The sequence below is a fragment of the Leuciscus leuciscus genome (assembly GCF_965113295.1).
Source record: "Leuciscus leuciscus genome assembly, chromosome: 18".
Taxonomy (NCBI): domain Eukaryota; kingdom Metazoa; phylum Chordata; class Actinopteri; order Cypriniformes; family Leuciscidae; genus Leuciscus; species Leuciscus leuciscus.
This window is the reverse complement of record NC_138742.1, coordinates 19,191,299-19,211,956: the sequence shown is the minus strand read 5'-3', so window position 1 is coordinate 19,211,956 and position 20,658 is coordinate 19,191,299. Positions and strand designations below refer to the sequence as shown.

The 20,658-nt window shown below is 37.8% G+C and overlaps 1 protein-coding gene across 3 annotated transcripts in view; it reads right to left on the bottom strand.

The window, feature by feature from the left end:
- Nucleotides 1-2,522: 2,522 nt before the first annotated feature.
- The window catches only part of klhdc8b (kelch domain containing 8B), a 133,531-nt gene continuing 115,395 nt past the window's right edge, over nt 2,523-20,658 (bottom strand). For all 3 annotated transcript variants that reach the window (XM_082146341.1, XM_082146340.1, XM_082146342.1), the window contains 2 exons: nt 14,135-14,236; nt 2,523-8,255 (listed from right to left, as the gene is read on the bottom strand). In XM_082146341.1, the coding sequence (XP_082002467.1) occupies nt 8,059-8,255; nt 14,135-14,236 (299 nt within the window). In that variant the 3' untranslated portion in view covers nt 2,523-8,058. The remainder of the gene's footprint in view (nt 8,256-14,134; nt 14,237-20,658) is intronic.

Genomic DNA, 20,658 nt, shown 5'->3' with positions numbered 1-20,658 from the left:
ATTAGGATAAGTACTGGCTGCTGCTGCTGTTTAATTAGGGTATCAGCAGTTACCTGAGAACAGATTCAAAGGCTTATTAAAACACTTTACTGTTTACTGTTAATTCATTTTTGATGCAAATGAATGAATTATTTGGCCACGTCCTTCATCTAATTATTTGTGCAGCCTGTTTAAAATAAAAGGATGAGTTATTATTATTATTTAAAATATTAAAGATATGAGGTGGGGATAAACAAAAGATCAGTGTCTTTCAGACAGCTGCCAGACCACAAATTCGTAAATCAACCCCAACAGGGCGAGGCGAGAAACAAGACATCTTTAATCTCTGTCTTGCCATGAGTTTATGGTGACATTTGAAGATGTTCTGGTTGTGTTCATCCAAAAATGAATGGAAGTGACTTTTTGGGGCAATTCGTTTATCTTTGTTTTGGAAACCAGTCAATAAAGAAAATATAAATCACAATTCATTCGGTCTAGATCACACAGAACGCATTTGTTTTGTTACACTGAGCCTGTTTTTAATTATTTTTTATACAAACTTTCGACTACATCATTGCCTGTTGTGCCCATTGTGCCACATCACACATTAGCGACCAGTGTTGGGGTAACGCATTACAAGTAACTAGTAAAGTAATATTACTACCTTTAAATAAAAAATAAAAAAAATATCGGAGTTACTTTTTCAAATAAGTAATGCAAGTTATTGTGGTCTCCAATGAATTGACAGATACCTCTTCTGTCCCCATGTTGAGGGAAATCAGGAGTAAGTGCAGAGGCGTTGTGTGCGCTGTGTATGGATGTTATAGATGTTAAACCATACCATACCATCTTCTTCCGCTTATCCGGGACCGGGTCGCGGGGGCAGCAGTCTAAGCAGAGACGCCCAGACTTCCCTCTCCCTAGACACTTCCTCCAGCTCTTCCGGGGGGATACCGAGGCGTTCCCAGGCCAGCCGGGAGACATAATCCCTCTAGCGTGTCCTAGGTCTTCCCCGGGGTCTCCTCTTGGTGGGACGCGCCCGGAACACCTCCCCGGGAAGGCATCCAGGAGCCATCCGGAACAGATGCCCGAGCCACCTCAGCTGACTCCTCTCGATGTGGAGGAGCAGCGGCTCTACTCTGTGCTCCTCCGAGTGACCAAGCTTCTCACCCTATCTCTAAGAGAGCGCCCAGCCACCCTGCGGAGAAAGCTAATTTCGGACGCCTGTATCCGGGATCTTGTCTTTTCGGTCATGACCCACAGCTCATGACCATAGGTGAGAGTAGGAACGTAGATTGACTGGTAAATCGAGAGCTTCGCCTTGCAGCTCAGCTCTTTCTTCAACACGACAGTCCGGTACATCAACCGCATTACTGCAGAAGCTGCACCGATCCGTCTGTCAATCTCCCGTTCCATCCTTCCCTCACTCGAGAACAAGACCCCAAGATACTTGAACTCCTCCACTTGAGGCAGGAACTCTCCACCAACCTGAAGTGGGCAAGCCACCCTTTTCCGACTGAGAACCATGGCCTCGGACTTGGAGGTGCTGATTCTCATCTCATCTGGTCTGATGGGGCCAACATGACAACATCATCCGCAAAAAGCAGAGACTAAATCGTGTGGTCCCCAAACCGGACACCCTCCGGCCCCTGGCTGCGCCTAGAAATTCTGTCCATAAAAATTATATCATCACGTAGATGTTAAACATGATGGATATTATAGTTCTAGACTAAATGTGAGCAGGCATTTATCTCACTTGCACAAAAACAGACTCAAAATGATTAAGAACAGTGAAATGAAAACTCAAAATAGTTACATGTTACATTACACAAATTTACATTATGTATTTAATCTTGCTTTAATAACCAAAGTCTTTGCTGCAGACCTTCGATGATCCAATACAACCATAATACGCAAAAATTACTTTAGATAAACATCACGTTATATATATATATTTTTTTTTTAATGCTGAAGTAAGAACTTTCTTGTCCTGCATCCTTTTCTGTTGCTATCCAGAATGGCAGCACAGCTGAAAGAAGGTGTTTTTTGTTGGATGTAAGAGTGAACATAGCAGTCTTCAGGTACTCCTGACATTAGAGTTTTGGCCACCATTCAGACGGGGTCAGCTACCACAGGCTTGTAGTGGATAGAAGCAAGGTGACAACATAAGTTATAACCGTATAGCATATATTCTCTGGCTCTGTTGGCATCATTGTCTGACTCCGGTATGAACTGAACACCACTGACATTTCAGTGCATGAGATTGTCCTATTTGTTTGTTGCATGAGCTCTTGAACCTCCGCCCTCTTCTTGAAAGGGTTTTTGCTCATCCTCAAAAAGTGGCAATTTTAACATGCTATAAAAAATGATCTGTGGGGAATTTTGTGCTCAAACTTCAAATACACACTTCTGGGGACATCAGAGACTTATTTTACATATTGTAAAAAGGGGCAAAATGCCCAGCCCTTTAAAATGCAAGAATCCGTTATATGTGAACGACACCTTAATGTCAAGGAAGAAACATTGAACCACACAGGATCACATATGTTCAAAGAGTTTATTACAGAAATCGCAGTAGAGGCACTACCTCACATATATAGGCACTGAACTACTGAACTGGACTCGCAATTGTGTGTAAACACGGTTCAACACAATTCAGATTTAAATCCAAACCATGTCAACCCATCTAGTTTCAAGTGAAGTTCTCCGTGTGATAATCAGCTCAAATGTCTGCTAACATACCATGGGGGCTTTAACCGGTGTCAAGAGATTTCACTGATAATCTGTGCATTTTATATATTGCTTTCAAACTATTCTTCATTCTGATGACAACATTAAAGGTGCTGTAAGCACCTGGGAATACCACACTTGAAAATGTAACTATAATCTGACAGATATACACTGAAATAGGCCTAGGTGTCCTGAGAAATCACAATCACAAAAAAATAAAATAAAAATAAAAATCAGGGGGTGTCCTGCTCTATTTGAGCCAATTTGCCTCTGTCAATCATTTTGCACATTTGTGGCTTTGCAAGGTTGAGAAGTTTCAACAGAGATTGTGTGGCTTAAAATAGCAAAATACCAGAACACTAGCAATTACAGTACAGCACCTTTAACGAAATAGTTCACCCAAAAATTTAAATTCTGTCATAATTTACTAAGCCTTATGTCATTTCAAATCTGTGGAACTTTCTTCTGTGGAACACGAAATGAAGATATTTTGAGACAAAAAAACACTTTTGAGTTTTCAAACAATTTAAGTTTTGGACCCCATTGACTTTCATTGTATAGACAGTTGTAAAACAGTTTTTTCAAAATGCCGTCTTCTGTGTTCCAAAGTAAGCCATCCAGGTTTAGAATGACGAGAGGGTGAACATTTTCATTTTTGGGTGAACTATCCCACTAAGACAGGTAAATGAGATTTGTTTCAAATATTAGCAGTTTTATATAAAGCTTCAATCAACAGCCATCAATAGCCTAGTTATGAATAAATGTTGTCCAAATTCACACAGGTTAATGCCTACAGTGCTCATACAACATCAATTCGACTGTCCCCATAGTTCTTCACAGAATAAACATGGATAACAGTTACCTGTTTTTCAAAGTGTAACAACAGAGGTTGAATCAGTGTGTGGTCGACAACAGTATGCTATAGGGTAAAACAGCTTTCACTGTGTGGATGAGTGCAGTGTAATCTCATGGGACATTGTGAGTTCCCCTGGGCCGACCGTGTGTCTCTGCTCATCTACCTCAGTGTGAAACAATCCTTCATGGCAATATTTCAGATGTGGAAAAACAACCTAAAATTGTATTTTCTGCTCAGAGCTAAAACCAAGACTTATCAGTCTAGATTAGCGATTATGCAGTGAAATAATGTGGATTTTTTTATGGAGATTATGAGTCAGAAGCTAAAATGCGCTCAGAGTATCGGCACTGCATATTCAAGACTGTCAGAGGCCATCGGCTACCACTAGTACACCACTATATGACGGCACAACATCATATTGAAACAACAGACCATCTCTACGGCTCCTCATATTACAAGTCAACATGACAATCTGTCACCTCACAAATCAACAAAACAAACCCACGAAACACTGAAGAAACTGCATTATTTTAACAACCCACCACAGAGAATAATATCCAGCACATGGAGAAACATGAAAAATCACAGCAAAACAACTGCTACTTAAGAGTTTAGGTGATCATACACAGCATTTACTCCAAAGTGATTTACATACAAATAAGGGTAAAAGGAACGAAATGCATTTGAACATGTTTGTATAATAAATAAAAAAAAAGCCCAGAGTCCAATGATTTGAATTCCCTAAAGTAATTTAAAGCACTGTGGAGAGGTCTGAACTGAAATGACACCTCAGAAATAAACTTGAGTAAAACATTTCGCACCTCTAGATATGAAAATATGAGCTCACTTCCCCCACTGAAGCCCCTCATCCACCAACTCTCAGCTCGTGGTCAAATTAATTCAGAAAACAGCATGTTTAACATCTTGAGACATTTTTTCAAGAGTAAAGATGTTACCATTTCGAAGAGGCAGCAGAAATGAGACTCAAGTGAAAGCGAAAAGTATAATGTGTCGTGTCTTGTTGCAGAATTCGTAGACAAGAAAAATAGAGGTATATTTCTCTCGGCATTATCTCTTTCCCTCAGATCATCTATTCACACATTGTCGTCTGGTGCAGTGCTGGAGGGTGTTTCAGATTTGAACCTCTGTGACATTTAACCTCATATAAAGCAAAGTGAAAATGAACTCGCCATCTGAGCTAGCCTGCAGCAGAGACTTTTAATGAGGCCAAACTAAAATCTTCTGATGTTGTCACACATCTTCCAGTCCTTTGTTGTATGTGAGCAGGACGACTGTGATGGCTTCATACAGGCAGATATATCCATCTATCTGTCTGTTTCCACTGTGATATGATGCACAAGACCGCTGTCAGCCAGCACATCATCACAATTATTGGGGAGGCGTTAAAGGGATAGTTCATTTTGAAATTAAATTTTGGTATGTTTTAGCTTACCTCAAGGGCATACAAGATGTAGGTGTCTTTTTTTCCGCAGTAGTTTCAATTTTGATATTTTTAGGTCAAACCGTTCTTGTCTGTCAGTCATATAATGCAGGTCTATGGTCACTGTCTCAAAGAGCATGCACAGAGTCCAAATTAAAACAATTCCCCATCGTCCAAATTAAACAATTCCCCATCGTAAGTACACATTGATGGCCTAAGACACGAAACGAGCGGTTTGTGTGAGAAAACTAACAGTATTTATATCGTTGTTACCTCTTGTACACAGCCATGTCGAAGTGATCTGAGAGCGCGGGCGGGTATAGATATATACAATAGAAGTCGCCTTGGCTACTGCAGTTCATTGGAACGAAACCGCCAGCCAAGGCGACTTCTATTGTATATATCTATACCCGCCCGCGCTCTCAGATCACTTCGACATGGCTGTGTACAAGAGGTAACAACGATATAAATACTGTTAGTTTTCTCACACAAACCACTCGTTTCGTGTCTTAGGCCATCAATGTGTACTTACGATGGGGAATTGTTTAATTTGGACGATGGGGAATTGTTTTAATTTGGACTCTGTGCATGCTCTTTGAGGTGGTGACCATAGACCTGCATTATATGACTGACAGACCAGAACGGTTTGACCTAAAAATATCAAAATTGAAACTACTGCGGAAAAAAAGACACCTACATCTTGGATGCCCTTGAGGTAAGCTAAAACATACCAAAATTAAATTTCAAAGTGAACTATCCCTTTAATCTGAAACAAGTATGTGGATTGTATGTGTTGTTCTTTTGATCCTGATATTTCTAAGAGGGATTTTTGACATTCAATTCTCACTATCCCAACTAAAACACACGAACAGCCATTTGCACTCAAACAACGGTCAGCATGAATATGTATGAACGTCTTACTGTGCCCTCAGGCACCATATCGCCCAATAACAACAGGTCAACAACATCTGAGACAGAACGTGATGATAATCGGTGTGTGGGTGCACATATTTATACAAGCACACGTAGACCAGATAAATCAAACCCATACTGACCTCTCATTGTGAAGACGCACCTGAATTCAGTGCATCCAAACTGTCGCAAAGCATTTATTTCTGTTTTCGGCATGCTAAATGAGCTCAGTGACCCGATACCCTTGTCAAATCATCAGTGGGGGCAATACAAGACCCTCACAGGTCTACGTCAAGGGTTTTATCTCATCACAAATTACAGGAAGTGAGCCATCAGTCTTCCTCCACATCCCCTAAGAGCAATCATCTCATGTCCTGCAAATGGGTAACTCAGAAACAGTTCATGTGAGCCTTGAATTGCAACTAAATTATTTAATTAGCTCATACCCTGAAGATACACAGCTTTCAATTAAATATGAATATCACTGCATGTGAACTTTTCCAGTGTATTTAGTCTCGAATAATTTAGTGTCCAAAAAAAGGAACACTATCAGAATTTCCCTCTCTCCAAACTTCATTGGTATTAAAGGAATGTTCTGGGTTCAAAACAAGTGTACTTAGCCAAGAATATAAGTGTATCAGCTAGTACAAACAAATGTGATACATGTTTACAGTAATGCACTTACAGTTATCAGTCTGTTGGGCAGGGAATTACCCTAGGATCACCATTAAAAGACAGTTTCTACAGTGTTATCATAAAAATTGAACATTTGATATGCTAACGCAAGTCTAAAAAAGGTTTTATTGAACTTTTCAAATTCTGGCATGGCTGGTGTTCAGACATACCCATACTATATGTGTGTTTTTAGTGTTTGGATGATTTATGCATGACATTCTAAAACTATGGCAGGGTTTTCACATCATTTGACAGTAAATACATTTATGTTGTTACGTAAGATTTCTATTTGAATCTTTCTATTCATCAATGAGTCCACAAAAATATATTGCAGCACAACTGTTTTCAACATTGATAATAATAAGAATATTTTTTTGAGCAGTAAATCATCATATTAGAATGATTTCTGAAGGATCATGTGACACTGAAGACTGTAGTAATGATGCTGAGAATTCAGCTTTGTCACAGGAACAAATCTTTAAATAATGTACAAAATGTTAAAATTATATTTCTACAAATTCTACAAAAATTATATTCAAAAAAATTCTTTTCTACAGAATAATTAATATTACCACTTTAATAAAAAACATGATACAAAAATAAGAACATTATTGTAAACATCTATTTTGCTTGTTTTTACGAACTGATGGACACATGAAAGTTATTGTCTGTGCTAATTGACAGTATGTCACAGATACTCTCAAGCTTAACCTGTTTTGAACCCGGAACATTCCTTTAATTAGCCGGCAAGATTAACCACATTCTCATCCATCTCCCGTCTCATGCTACAGTGAGGCATCAGTGATTGATTTGCCATTATATGAGATGCTCTTTCCATTCATAACAATGCTCTATTTCACACGTTCATGGCTGTGAAGGTACAAAAACACACACGTACAAGCATCCGCCTCCCACTTCTGAAGTCTCGTGCAGAAGATTCTGTTTGTCAATAGTACAAAAAGTGCTAAACATGCCACCTCAGACGGGTGCTGTGGCAGCGTGGTGGATATGGCCCTAAGTTCCTCTTTAGTTTAGTTTACCAGAAAATTACCCTGCTTTTATACTGAAAAATGCAGTACAGTTCAAAAGCGCCTGGAGTGTTGCGTGTGCCTGTCTGTGTAGGTCTGCACATCTATATCTCTCTCACTCTATATATATATCAGTATATGTATATGTTATTCTATATATTCTATAATTATATATTTATGTATTTTTTAGATCTCCAGTCCAAAAATCTTCTGTCCAGAGGTGTGGAACACTGTCCAAGCCCCAGTAGATTGTCTCCACTATTCAAAGTATAAAGCTGATGCGTCCTCTGAGGGCAAAGTCTGTGAATTTGTCAGAGACACACACGTCAACTGGACGTCAGTATGTGTGTGTGTGGGTTTGCAGAGCCTTAACTCTGAAAAAGTACAGCATGTGAGGATTTGTTATAGTTGTCCAGTATTGAGTGTGCATGTGTGTGTCAGACGGTCTCTTTCAAACAGAGGGCTTCCACAGCATTGCTGGGACCCTGGGACACCCCTCCGATGAGGAACAGCATGTTGGGGGTCTGAATGGAGGCACAGGAGCAGCGAGGGCTGGGTAACGGGGCCACGGGTTCCCATCTCCTCTTCAGCTGGTTATAACTCTCCACTGACGCCAGCGGGGACGGCTGGTTACCTGACAGCACACAATATAACAGAACAAATCATCGTCACAAATCACAAACATTTAAAAACCCAAAGTTTTCAAAGTGTGTAACCAACTGATTTGAATTTAACAATGGCTAACTTTGTTATAAACCATAAAATATATTAAATGTTGCCTTTTCATTTAAAAAGGGGATTAAACCATTGACCCTGTATGTGAGGTAATCTATTTGCTGTAGTGCAGAGGTTTTTCAGTGCTTGGGGGTCCATTCAAAAGATTTTATTTTTTACAAAATGTATTTTTATGCCTATTAAAAACTAGTGTTGAATAAATATTATTATTATAAGATTACTATTAACAAATATTACATTTTAAATAAGTATTCAATAAAAATATCTTTAAACAAAAACATATTTGCAGATTGTTTGGATTTATTACTATTTCATTCTGCTTTCACAAATGATCAGAAATCATAAGATTAATCTTATACATAAGATGAATTTTTTACTACTATAACATTTTTATATTACTCTATAGTAAATAGAAAAAAAGATAATGTCAACATTTACAATAATATTTCCAGATAATATTTTTTAAATAAATATTCTATATTCTATATATTTGTATAAATTTATTTCTATATTATACACAGTTACCTCCACTCATATGGGCACCCTTGGTAAATATGAGTAAAGGCGGCTGTGAAAATAAATCTGCATTGTTTATCCTTTTGATCTTTCATTCAAAAAAAAAAAAAAAAAAAAAAAAAATTCTAACCTTTCATTGAAGTAAAACAAATGAAAGTGGGGGGAAATTTTCATTATGAAATAAATGTTTTTCTCCAGTGCATGTTGGCTACAATTATTGGCACCACTAGAAATTCTTAGTATATGTATTTGTATTAAATGTTTTGGGGGGGCTTTAGTCAAATGTCAATAATAAAAGCCGATTATTTAATTTCAGGAAAAAAAATTATATATATTTTTAGAATGACATTATTATATATTATATTTATTATACAAACAAAATTAACTTTTAGCAGATATACACATTAAAATGTAATCTCTCTTTTGAGAAAATGCACAAAAAATATTGATGACTCATCCTGCACTACAGGTTTTTGTCCAATCAGATGATCTCTAGAATGAGAATGCTCCTCCCCAATACCACCAAAAATCAATTTACTTTCAAATCAGAAAGTAATGCACATTAGACAGATTCTCCAGCCATTCAATCAACACAACACCCTCTCTACATTAGCATACAGCATCCATAGCGCTCTCACTCACAGCACACACACATTGCGGATGCGGATGTTTCTCGCAGATGAAGCACTTGCCACCTGGTGAGTTTTGGGACCAAAACAGGTTTGAACAGGTGGCGCCATGCAGATTTCTTCAAATTATGTAACTCCTACAGATTCTGTGGCTTATGCTTCAGGAAACTTTTCCTCTGATGTTGCAAAATAAATAAATAAATAAATAAATAAATAAAACAAAAGTTTCCTTGGGAAATCCTGGCACTAACACTGCAGTCGCAGTGAACAGCGAACATTTTCTCATTTTTCCTCAGGGTCAGTAAGACTAGGCTGGGTGTTTTCACTTTTTTGCCTTCGGTGCTGAGACCTAAATCATCATGCGGTACCTGACACTAAGTTTCCATGGTTACTCAAATTGAAGTACAGATGATATGGACGGGCTGGTGCGGTGACTATTGTTATCATAATTTCCTGGTAGAACAAAAACACTTGGGTGAATCCGCTCGCGGTAATCAAAAATGTCACGTCGAGTTGTGCTCTGGCACTCGCGTCGAAAGCTCCTGCATGTTGCTACGCATCCTAAGGTGCTCTTATGTTCACACAAATACATATTTGTTGAGGCAGATTTTTATAAGCTGTTTCTTGCAAAGGTTGGATTTATCTTTGCTGAATGATTTCACTTCTGAGACAATTCTCACCACCATCTATGGTAGTGGTTCCCAAAATGGGGTACGTGAGGTGACAGATGGGGGTACGCAAACAAAATGCTGAGTTTTGCCGTACATTTAATTCTACCTCACCTTAAAATAACATTAAGGGTGTGTTCACACTTGGCATGTTTGGTTTGATTAAAACAAACCCTGGTGTCAGTGTGGTTCATTTGACTAAGTGTGAACGCTGCCATCTGAACCCTGGTGCGCACCAAACAAGCGGACTGAGACCGCTGAAAAGATGGGTCTCGGTCCGCTTCCAAGCGAACTCTGGTGTGGTTCGAATGAAATATGAACGCAACATGGACCAAAGACATCGAAACAAACCAAACATGATATCACAAGATGTGACCCTAAAAAGGACAGACTGCTGACGCCATCATAGTTGTGATGTTGGTTTTGTACAGGCATCAGAATCGCGTCTCCTTATAGCAGATCGTTTGTGTGAGTGTGAAGGAGGGATTCTTGCCGCTGTTTTGACTCCGTTACACTTTATAAGCTCTTCACGAGTTCTCGGCTGGTCAAAATGGTATCATATGTAGGCTACACACCTACAACAAACACACAGCATTGTTTTGAATGTTCGTAAGTTCTGTCACGAAATATACGTAATAAAAGCCGACCAATCAGGTTGTGAACATATCCCTATGACTTTAGGTACGGTATCTTTTGGTTCTGTGTTGGGATCAGGACTACATTTTTTTTTGTTGGTCCAGACCAAATTAACCAAGTGAACTGAATAACAAGTGTGAACACAAACCGAGCATTTATTTCTAACAGGCAAAATGCCATAAAAGGTCAAATCCAATCAAATGACCTCATCGTTTGCAGTCAAAACTGACTGCATCCACACAAGAAGCATGCAAATGCAGAGTATGCAAATCACTTAGCAAATCACACTGCTACATTACTGCCGTTCTCGACAATGTACCTTTGTAAAACTGGGGATTGAGCACTTACTAGCATGAAGAACAAATATAGACACAGACTGTGCATACGGATCAATTTAAGACTCAAACTCTATTCGATACAAAAAACATACCCTGTGTAGGTTCTTGCTTTGTTTTTAATGTTGATCATATATTATACAAGCAAGAATGCAATTTTCCCTAATTATCCACACACTTGCAAATGTGACATTGATTTTATACAACAGTTCAACAAACAAAAGGGTAAAGGTTGGAGTCGATATAGTGTTCCTTACAACCTACCAGAGATCCAGTGATCCATGGATATTGACATGCAGCCAGGAATCGTGTTTCCTGACATTTATATATGCCTGATTTTGATGTCAGGGAAATACATAAAGCAAATTTGCTTGTGAACGCTTTATATATACAATACAGGTAGGTCTAAATCCGGGTGATCCCTTATATCAATGTTATATATATATATATATCCTCATATCGTCCAGCCCTAAAACTTGTAGTTTTTTGTCCATTTTTATTTAAAAACATCCAATTATGCAGAATATAAGATGATTTTGTCTCATTGAACTCATTGATGAGTTGTCAATACAATATATAGGGTATAATTTTACCCCAAAATTCAACATAGTGACACAAAATGATAACGCAAATCCACGTTTCGCTGCCTGGAGTCCAGTTCTTTCTATGAATTGCAGTGATCCATTTGCTTATTTTTTCAGTAGCTTTCGGCAGTCTGTAAAAATATACCTCAGATTTCTTGTCAAATCTATTTGTACAGTCTATCTCAAGGCTCTTTCCCATTTTAGATGTGTTTTGTGTAATGTGCATACCCTCTATTGTTTGCTCTATTTTGGAATGAAATAATAGTTCCAATGAAAGCCACAGCAGAACTTAAAAAACACAGCGGTGTTTCGTGAACTAATCTGCGGCTTTGAACAGTCGGGAGAGTCAATCATTCAATGACCCATTCATAAATACAGCCACATGCTTCACTACTGAACAAATGAATGACTTAATGGCTCACTCATAAAACAAAATATAAATGTTAAATCTACATATTCAGCAGCAACTAACAGCAAATTAAGCTGAACAATCAGTAGGAATCAAAGAGATGAAATACATAAGGCAAATCAGATTTCATAGGCTTTGTTCAAACTGTCCACAAATCTAATTTGGTTTCTAAATCCAAACTCACAATATGTAAACTAATAATGCACTGAAACAAAGGTTTTCATTTAGTCGAAAACTGAAACCAAAACAAAAATTTGGGTAATTAAATTTGGGCAATTGAACTATTTTTGCTGTTCTGGTTTTAGTGTTCTCAGGTGATAAATAAAAACAATTGTAGTTAAATTCTTTGGCAACAAGCCTCTTGATATTTCAGCAGAACAAATTTTACATATTGCTGCTCTATTTGGGTCAAAACTGAGTCATGCATGTAATTCATAAAAAACTGTCAATCATTCACTACATAGTGAATGGGACTAGAAGGAAGAATGTGAAAAATGAGTGAGGCAAAAAAGGACAGAATCAGAATGAGAATTTGATTATTTCTGATTCTGATTTTGACAATTTTAGGCAACATGTCACGTAATCATCCAAATATGACAAACAAAACAGCTATTGAGTAAATCAATCCTAATTACCTTAATACATTCACCCTGGAAATACGTTCATTCAATCATTTCTTTACACGGATACTGCTGTAACACCTAAACTAATGATCATATATGGGTATAACAGAGTACATTTGAATGAGGCCATAGATGATTGAGGAGCAAATCATCTGAAGAGCGATTTCCCAAACATCATCTCCAATATGGACCTAATAGCAGCCATTAATTCTGGAAAGACATGAGGAGCTACAGGGAATGAAGCATCTCTTGCAGTTATATCATTATATCTGTGTGTGTGTGCGCACACTCTGACTCTGTATAGCCTGAGTGTCCAACAACGGCAGTTTAAAAGAAGAACAGAAGAAAAAGAAGATGAAAAGACTAAAGCGCCAAGGAAAGAGACACAAAAATAGCTCAGAAACAGCACCAGATAAGAAAACGAACAGCAACAGCAGTGACAAAAAACGAAGGGAGGAAAAGACACACCTGCAACATGACATGAAGACATGAAGGGGGGACGGGGTAGAAAGAGGTAACAAAAACTAAAAAAGTAGTCAAATGTGAATGTTCTCACATTCTAATACACACGCACACAATCCTCCATCGGCTCCTGTGATGCCTGAAATTCCGTCTATTTCTAGACATAGAAAAAGATTAAATAAAAATGTGCCATGTATAATCTGCAATGCTCTGCCCTAAATATCATTTTTTGGGAAGATGCAGAAATGTCTCGCCCACTCTTTGAGCTGACATTTATTGAAGAAATCTCTCTTTCTCCCTCTAGTAATGTACCCACAGACAAACAGACTGGAAAGAAATAAGGCAGTATTTGAGACTGATATTCAGAGCCTCTTCACTGGAGCGTAAAGAGCCAAATGAACAAATCATTTCATTTAAAGACATGCCAGTCTAGGGAACAGGCTGTCGTTGAGCAATTTCACATTTTCATTGATGCATAATGAAGCTAAGTGTGATTCTTTGACTTTCCAATTAAAACTAAGTTCCGCTTATGAATGAAACAAACAGATAAGGGAATGTTGATCGAACTACACGCAAAAAAAAAAATCAATGCAAATTACGCAGGTTGCTTCCTGAGAGAAGGTTGCAGAGTTCGTAAAGTTGTTCAGATGTGGCCTGTAATTGTTGTCGATGTACTGTGAGGTAGATTCTTGTTGCTAGGTGACATTAGTGCACAGTACTTACTCATGGCTGCACATAAGGACCTGACATAATGAAACCATTTGCTTGATATGGCATTTTATTAAGAGGCCGTTTCTGCCGCAGGTTGTTCTGAAAAATGACAGTCCCTGCACAGTGTTTTGTTGATTTCTTTCCAGATTTTCTAAGCTCAGTTGATTCTATTTGCATAATCTATTCAACATTGGCAGTTACTTACCGAGTCCGCCCGCAGCGATGACCCGTCCACCGAGACAGCCGGCTACGAAGTCCGCCCGCTTCTCTCTCATGCGACAGCCCCGCGTGGCCTTCAACCACACACCTGGCAACAGGTGAAAACAACCACCAGAGGTTAAAGGTTTTATTAGACATAAAAAAAAAAAAGCTAAAACTTTTAAATTAAAACAGAAGATAAATTAAAATACTATGGTACAAAAACTATAACAGTATATCAATGATACTGGATCACTGCTGCTGCTATAACTACATCGTGGGGCTCTAAAATGCAACTTTCTCCATTGACAACCATCTAAAAGTAGTTATATATATTTGATTTGTCAAATATTTTAATTGTTTTTTTTGAAATAATTATTACTTAAAAAAATATGAACTCTTTCTCCGCCAGAAACTTTTTTTTTTTAAGTTACCAGCCACCACAAGCATTTTTGATCATTTTCACAAAATTACCATGGCCCCAAGAATATTTTGTTGTATGAATATCTGAATATGCAATATAAAAAAAAAGAACAGACCCTCAGCTTTTAAATCCATATCGGATTCAGAACGATCATCAAAACACAGATGAAATAGATCGAGTCCATCAACACCCCTGTTTTTCTATGTCTAGAAATAGACGGAATTTCAGGCATCAAAGCTTCACAGTCCTGGGTCGACATTTCATTCAATTGCGTTAAGCAGTTTCGATTTATATGTGGTTTAATGTTGATGATCGCGTTATTATACATATGCATCAGCTTACATATGATATCGCGTGTTTCTGCTTCTTCTTCGCCTGTGTTTTGATCAGGCCATTCAATACTCTTTCAGAAGATGTGTCAATGCGCCCCCTACTGTATAACAGTGAAAAGCGGGGATGGAGTCAAAATTATATTTTTTTAATTATAATATATTTATTTATTTTATTTATTATATTATATTACATTTAAATTATAATGGAAATTATAATCAAGTATGTTATAGTTTTCATTATTAAAACAAATATTTCATTCAATCAGCATTGTCAAGACATCATCATAGACCTTATTCACAGCAGCACCATCTTTGATTTTTAGAGGGAATGAAACCCGAGGCTGTGAGGGATAGATATCCGTCTCTTCAGTGGGTTGTACTGTCATTTAATGCGTTTTTAGATTGTTCTGCTGACAAAAAACAGCAAAATATCTGCTGAGACAAACTGCCGAAATATCTCTCCAGGTATTATACTTCCTTGGGGTCTTCACAGATCAATATAAAACTCCAGCATCTGTCCCTGATTCACTAAAATTTTGTCAGATGGGCCATGTTGCTCGTGGGCATTTGTCAGCATGTGGGGACCGGCCACAGTTGACCATTAAAACCATAATGTACCATAATGACTGCAATTAAACAAAACAAGCGGGCACTGAAAGTCAGAGTCAGAGAGAGTTCATACACACACACAGTCGATCTGCCCTGAAGTATACAGACGTCTTGAGGCACAGCTTTAGTGATGAACAAACAGCTGAGATGTCGTATCTCTCACTATTTTTGATGCACTAACATGGCATGAACACACAGTCTCCAAAAAAATCTCCCTAAATAACACCATCTGCCTGGGAGCAAATGTATGCCCTCACTTATCTCAGATGCTCCCATAAACATCGTTCTTCACTCACTCTTTCTGAGGGCACTTTAAAATCTGTTCGCTCCATTTCCTTTCTTTGCTGTAACCTTCAGCCACCTGACATCTCTTTCAACTATTAGGATCAAGCTCTTCAGCATCTTTCAATTCATCCCACACATTCTCCCTTCTGCCTGCCTCACGTAAAGAAATGCAGTCTGTCTGAAAAATACTCTATAGGCCACTGTGTCCTCACCTGCACACTCTGACCTATCCTCATTGGACTAAATATCCCTCTTGCTCAAAGTATCAGGATGATGTGCTGAGGATAAGAAGTACTCAGCTGTAACCCAACCTTGTCCTGACTCTGAAATCTGAAATCAGTATCTTCCAGTATTGTTTGACTCTGAGGATTTTACCACTTTAATAGGGGTCATAACAAAAATAAGATTCTGAGGCCAACAGAGTTGTACTTTAAAAACATTTCAATTAATTTCAAACACAATTCAAAACATCACCAGTTTGTTCTGGTCATCAGATTTGATTGGCTAATATGAGTGAATTTTAGTATTAATACACAGTCCACCAGCACTGGGACTTTACATTGTTTGTATCACTCTGCAAATGCATGTGTTTGTTCCAGAACAGAGTATATTTAGCTCTATGCTCAATTACAATATGCCTATATATAATGGTTATAATTTTTGTGGCTTTAAAGCAATATATTGTATAAAGTGGTAAAAATAAACGTGATGTGACTTGACTGGATTGTGTGACAATTGCATTACTTTCTTTTTTGCTGTCATTTCTGTAGTGTTTATTCTGTTATTGAGAGGAAAGCGCAGCACAAATTTCTCTCTCAGCAGCATGAGCTATTACTAAGTTTTACTAAGTTTTACAGCAGTATTACAGTAGCTACTGTATACTGCTGCGAAGGTATTTCAAACTTCTTTTTACCTCTAAGCAATGAACAGAAAAGAACTTCACTGTGAGTATATCACAAAACAAATCTTTGCTAACTCAGTTTCTCCACACGGGCATAAGGTTCGCAACTTCATTAAAGCAACATTTGAGCTCCATAACCTTAGATCCATTACTTATTTCACAGATTCTCGAACCATCATTATGACAAAGGGCATTCTGGGTTGAGTGAGCGGCCCTAAGCGTAATTCTGGAGGAAATATTACCGCCCCCACTCGACTCAAATGCCCTGTTCCAGAAGGACTGTCAGTCTGAGCATTAGTGCTGGGGAGTTTTGAGACTTATTTGCATGTTAAATAGTTACACTAGTAGGTGGCAACAAGGGAATGTCTTTATGAGTGAATCAGTGAATCATTTATTTAGGGATACATTCAGACACATGATTCATTCACAACAGACTCATTTAAACACACTGATTCATTCAGGAACTAAACAAGTGACTGCCGATATGAGTAAGTCATTGAATCATTCAGTTAACTGTTTAGTTCAAACACACTAATTCATTCAGGAACAAAACTTCCATTGCTTGTCAAAAAGATGAATATATATTTACATGCCACTCCCTTTTATACGTCTTTTGTACAGCACATTTCAAAGAAACATGACAGTCACGCAGCTCTTAGATGGTAGGTTTTTCTTTGACTGTTTGCGTTCTTTTTTGCGCTTGCGATCTTCTAACATTACACTCTGACACACCGTACTCGTTTTACGCGTATTTGGCGGCACCTATTGTTGCGGGTGTATTATGGATATGTAAAAGTCTAGATCCTGAATATAACACGACCTCGTTTTTTCAGATGTATTTCTAAGAAAAATTCGGAACAATACAGTACTGATAAAACACTGCTTCCTGCCAGCTGTCAAAAAAAAAAAAAAAAGTCCAAGTCAGAAAGAGCGAGAAATACATTATTGTCTTGAATCGTCTCCTCTGATAATGAATCTCTGCATTTCAGCACCTTCTCTCTAACAAAACAGATGTGGGGAGGAACACTGAGAAAGACAGCGAAAGATCAAAGATATAGGAATAAGCGTTCTCAGCCTGTCTGTCTCTGCCACCACACACACACACAAAGGCAAAGCATGGTAGTTAATGAAGTGTGGCGGCCCAGTGTGCCCAGTCAAACTGTTTTTTAGAAGAGAGAAAGCCATTCACCATCTCACTAGGTACTCATTGTAATCTCATTGTATGAAATTACAGCACATTGAAAGGAGAAGGAGAGAACAGTACGGAGAAGAAAAGATTTGGATGGAGGGAAGAAAAGAGAAATGGTTAAGCAGGAGCAATTTCTACCTCCCGCTGTCCCTTCTGAAACCACAAGATAAATTGGTTGAAATTGCCAGTGACTCCACACTGACAGGAGTCTGAGTGTTTGTCTCTTTCTCTCAATGTGCATGAGACACAAATGGAGCTGAATTAGGGTCAGAGTTCACAGATAACACTTTGAAACTCTACATCACACAGACACTCTCAAATCTGATGGTTAATTTAGCCATGCTTGTCTCCATATAAGATCTCATCTGTAGATCACATTTCATTCTCAGATTTATCTGTATTCATCTGAGTCAATTAGATGACAGGTGAAGGGAACATAACGTATTCCAGGCCATAGCTGTTCACATACAAAAGGTCAAATCTCCAAATTTCCCTCCCAGCAAAGGTCTGAACAATCATAACATACAGTTCACTATTACAGGAGCAAGTATGTTGTATAGCTATGAAAGAATCAAAAATGAATTTCAGATAATGTTTTTTGTTTTTAAAAAGTTTAAATAAATACATATTTATATATTGTAAGAATTTCTAAGAATTGGAATTGGTGTACCAAAAATCTTAAAAATATATATTTTTGCAGATAAAATAATAAAAATGAAATAAAAAGGACACTTAAGTGTATTTATTGAGAGTACACCTTCATCATGATACACTTTTGAAAATTGATCTTTGTAATAAAGGCAAAGTTTTACTTTAAAGCACATTTCCAAAAACTGTTTTGATCTTTTGATTGACATACTAAAGTTCATGTACTTGTTTATAGTTATTTGATATTACATTTAAAGGTATATATTTTAAATGTACAAAATTGCAAACTCATCACTACAAATGTGTAATTACAAATATATTTAAATACATGACATACAAGTTTCAATTTAAATGTCATTAAAGTATATTTTTGTTTACCATAAATGCTTGTAAGTACACTTGGCAGTACACTTTAACCATTACCTATAAAGATGCACATAAGTCCTACTTAACTGTGCCAAAAAAATCACTCTTAAATTCAACTAATTGCATTTAATATACATGTAAACTATAATACATTTTTATTTAATTGTAAATAACATGCAATTAAGTGTCCTGAAACATTACATTCAGTTCGCTCTTAAAGCAACACCATGTAAGTTTTGCTCTCGGGGTCCCCCTACAGTTGGGAAACAGTATTGTCTTCTACTACTGTCGTAAAATCTGTCATGGTTACACCAGGGGATACACGTGCATTTGTTGACAAGCCAATACCCCCGAACTCTGCAGAAGGAGTTCTCACGTCTTGGGCAGACTGCCTGTGTTGCGTGTGAAATGTCTTCATCCCAGGTACAGTGGCATATATTTCAGCATGTCATATGAATATAATTTTTTTCAAACGACAAAAGATCGCGTAGCTCACGTTTACAAGCCAGCGTCATTATAGTAGCCTATTGGCTACTGTTTTACAGAATGGATATGCTAATTCAATTCAATGTTTGTGTGGTAGGTAATAGCCATATATCGAGTGAGGTATGCCGTAAAGCAGTTGAATTTTGTAGTTCTTTTTGTGCTCGGGTTACTACCCGAACCCCGAAGTTCCGTAGTGCCAGTAAAAGCGATACAGACCCCGTCAGGCTATGGCAGACGTGTCATTCAACCTATTTGTAAGTCGATGTACCATCACAAGGGTCTTGGAAATATATTATGAAGGTTGAAAAACTCCATGGTGTTGCTTTAAGTATATTCTTTTAAAGTACATTGTTTCCATAAGTAGGCCTACTTCTTTTTTAAGTTTGCCTCTTTTTCATCGTCACTACAGTTCGCTGGAAGTTGGAACCAAATCGGGTCTGCAGTCCACTAATTGGAGAGCACTTCCCTAGATCAACTTATGATGAAAATCTATTCTTATCTTACCATCATGTACTCTTCATTTTGAGAGCTGAAAATAAGAAAGGAGGAGTCATTCATCATAGCAAAGTCTACAAAGCACTGCACATTCCCTTTGAACTGCTGCTTTAGATCACCTGTCTGCTTGCCTGCCTGCCTGTGTGTCTGTCTGTCTGTCGACCTGTCGCTTGCTATTGAACCAGACATGCACACAGCTGCGCTTCTTTCTGTAGCTAAAGAGCAGGAGGTGTTGCATGATTGACAGTTCTGCAGGCTCAGAACAACGACCCAGCTGGAGATGAGACCACGAGTTTATTTAAAGCTCACAAATCAATCATTTCTTCTCTTTCTATTACACTCACATATGTGCACACAAGCATATACCCCTCATTCTGATCTACACTCAGAAAAAAATCTAATTTTTATGAATGTTTTCAATCTACAGATGTCTCTCAATCTGTGTCTGTCTACATAATTTCTTAAGTTATTTTAGTCATGACTTCAAGTCTCTTTCAAGTCAGTTCACTCAGCGGCCATATTTGCAACACCTGGGCAGCTCTTTATCGTGCATGCAAAACCAACTCGTATCTACTTATCAAAATATAATAAACTGCTTGCTAACTGCATTTATAAAACATTACAAACCAGCAATACTTTTTACACAAACTGCCTCATAAATGTTGTTTTTTAAAGATCATATAGTGTTAAAACAGTGTTTATAAGTCTGGTTCGGGAAGTATTTTTTCCATTCATTCATCCCATAGGGATTTCCTTTTAGGAATTTTGTTAAAGCATTACAAGACATGAACCAAGC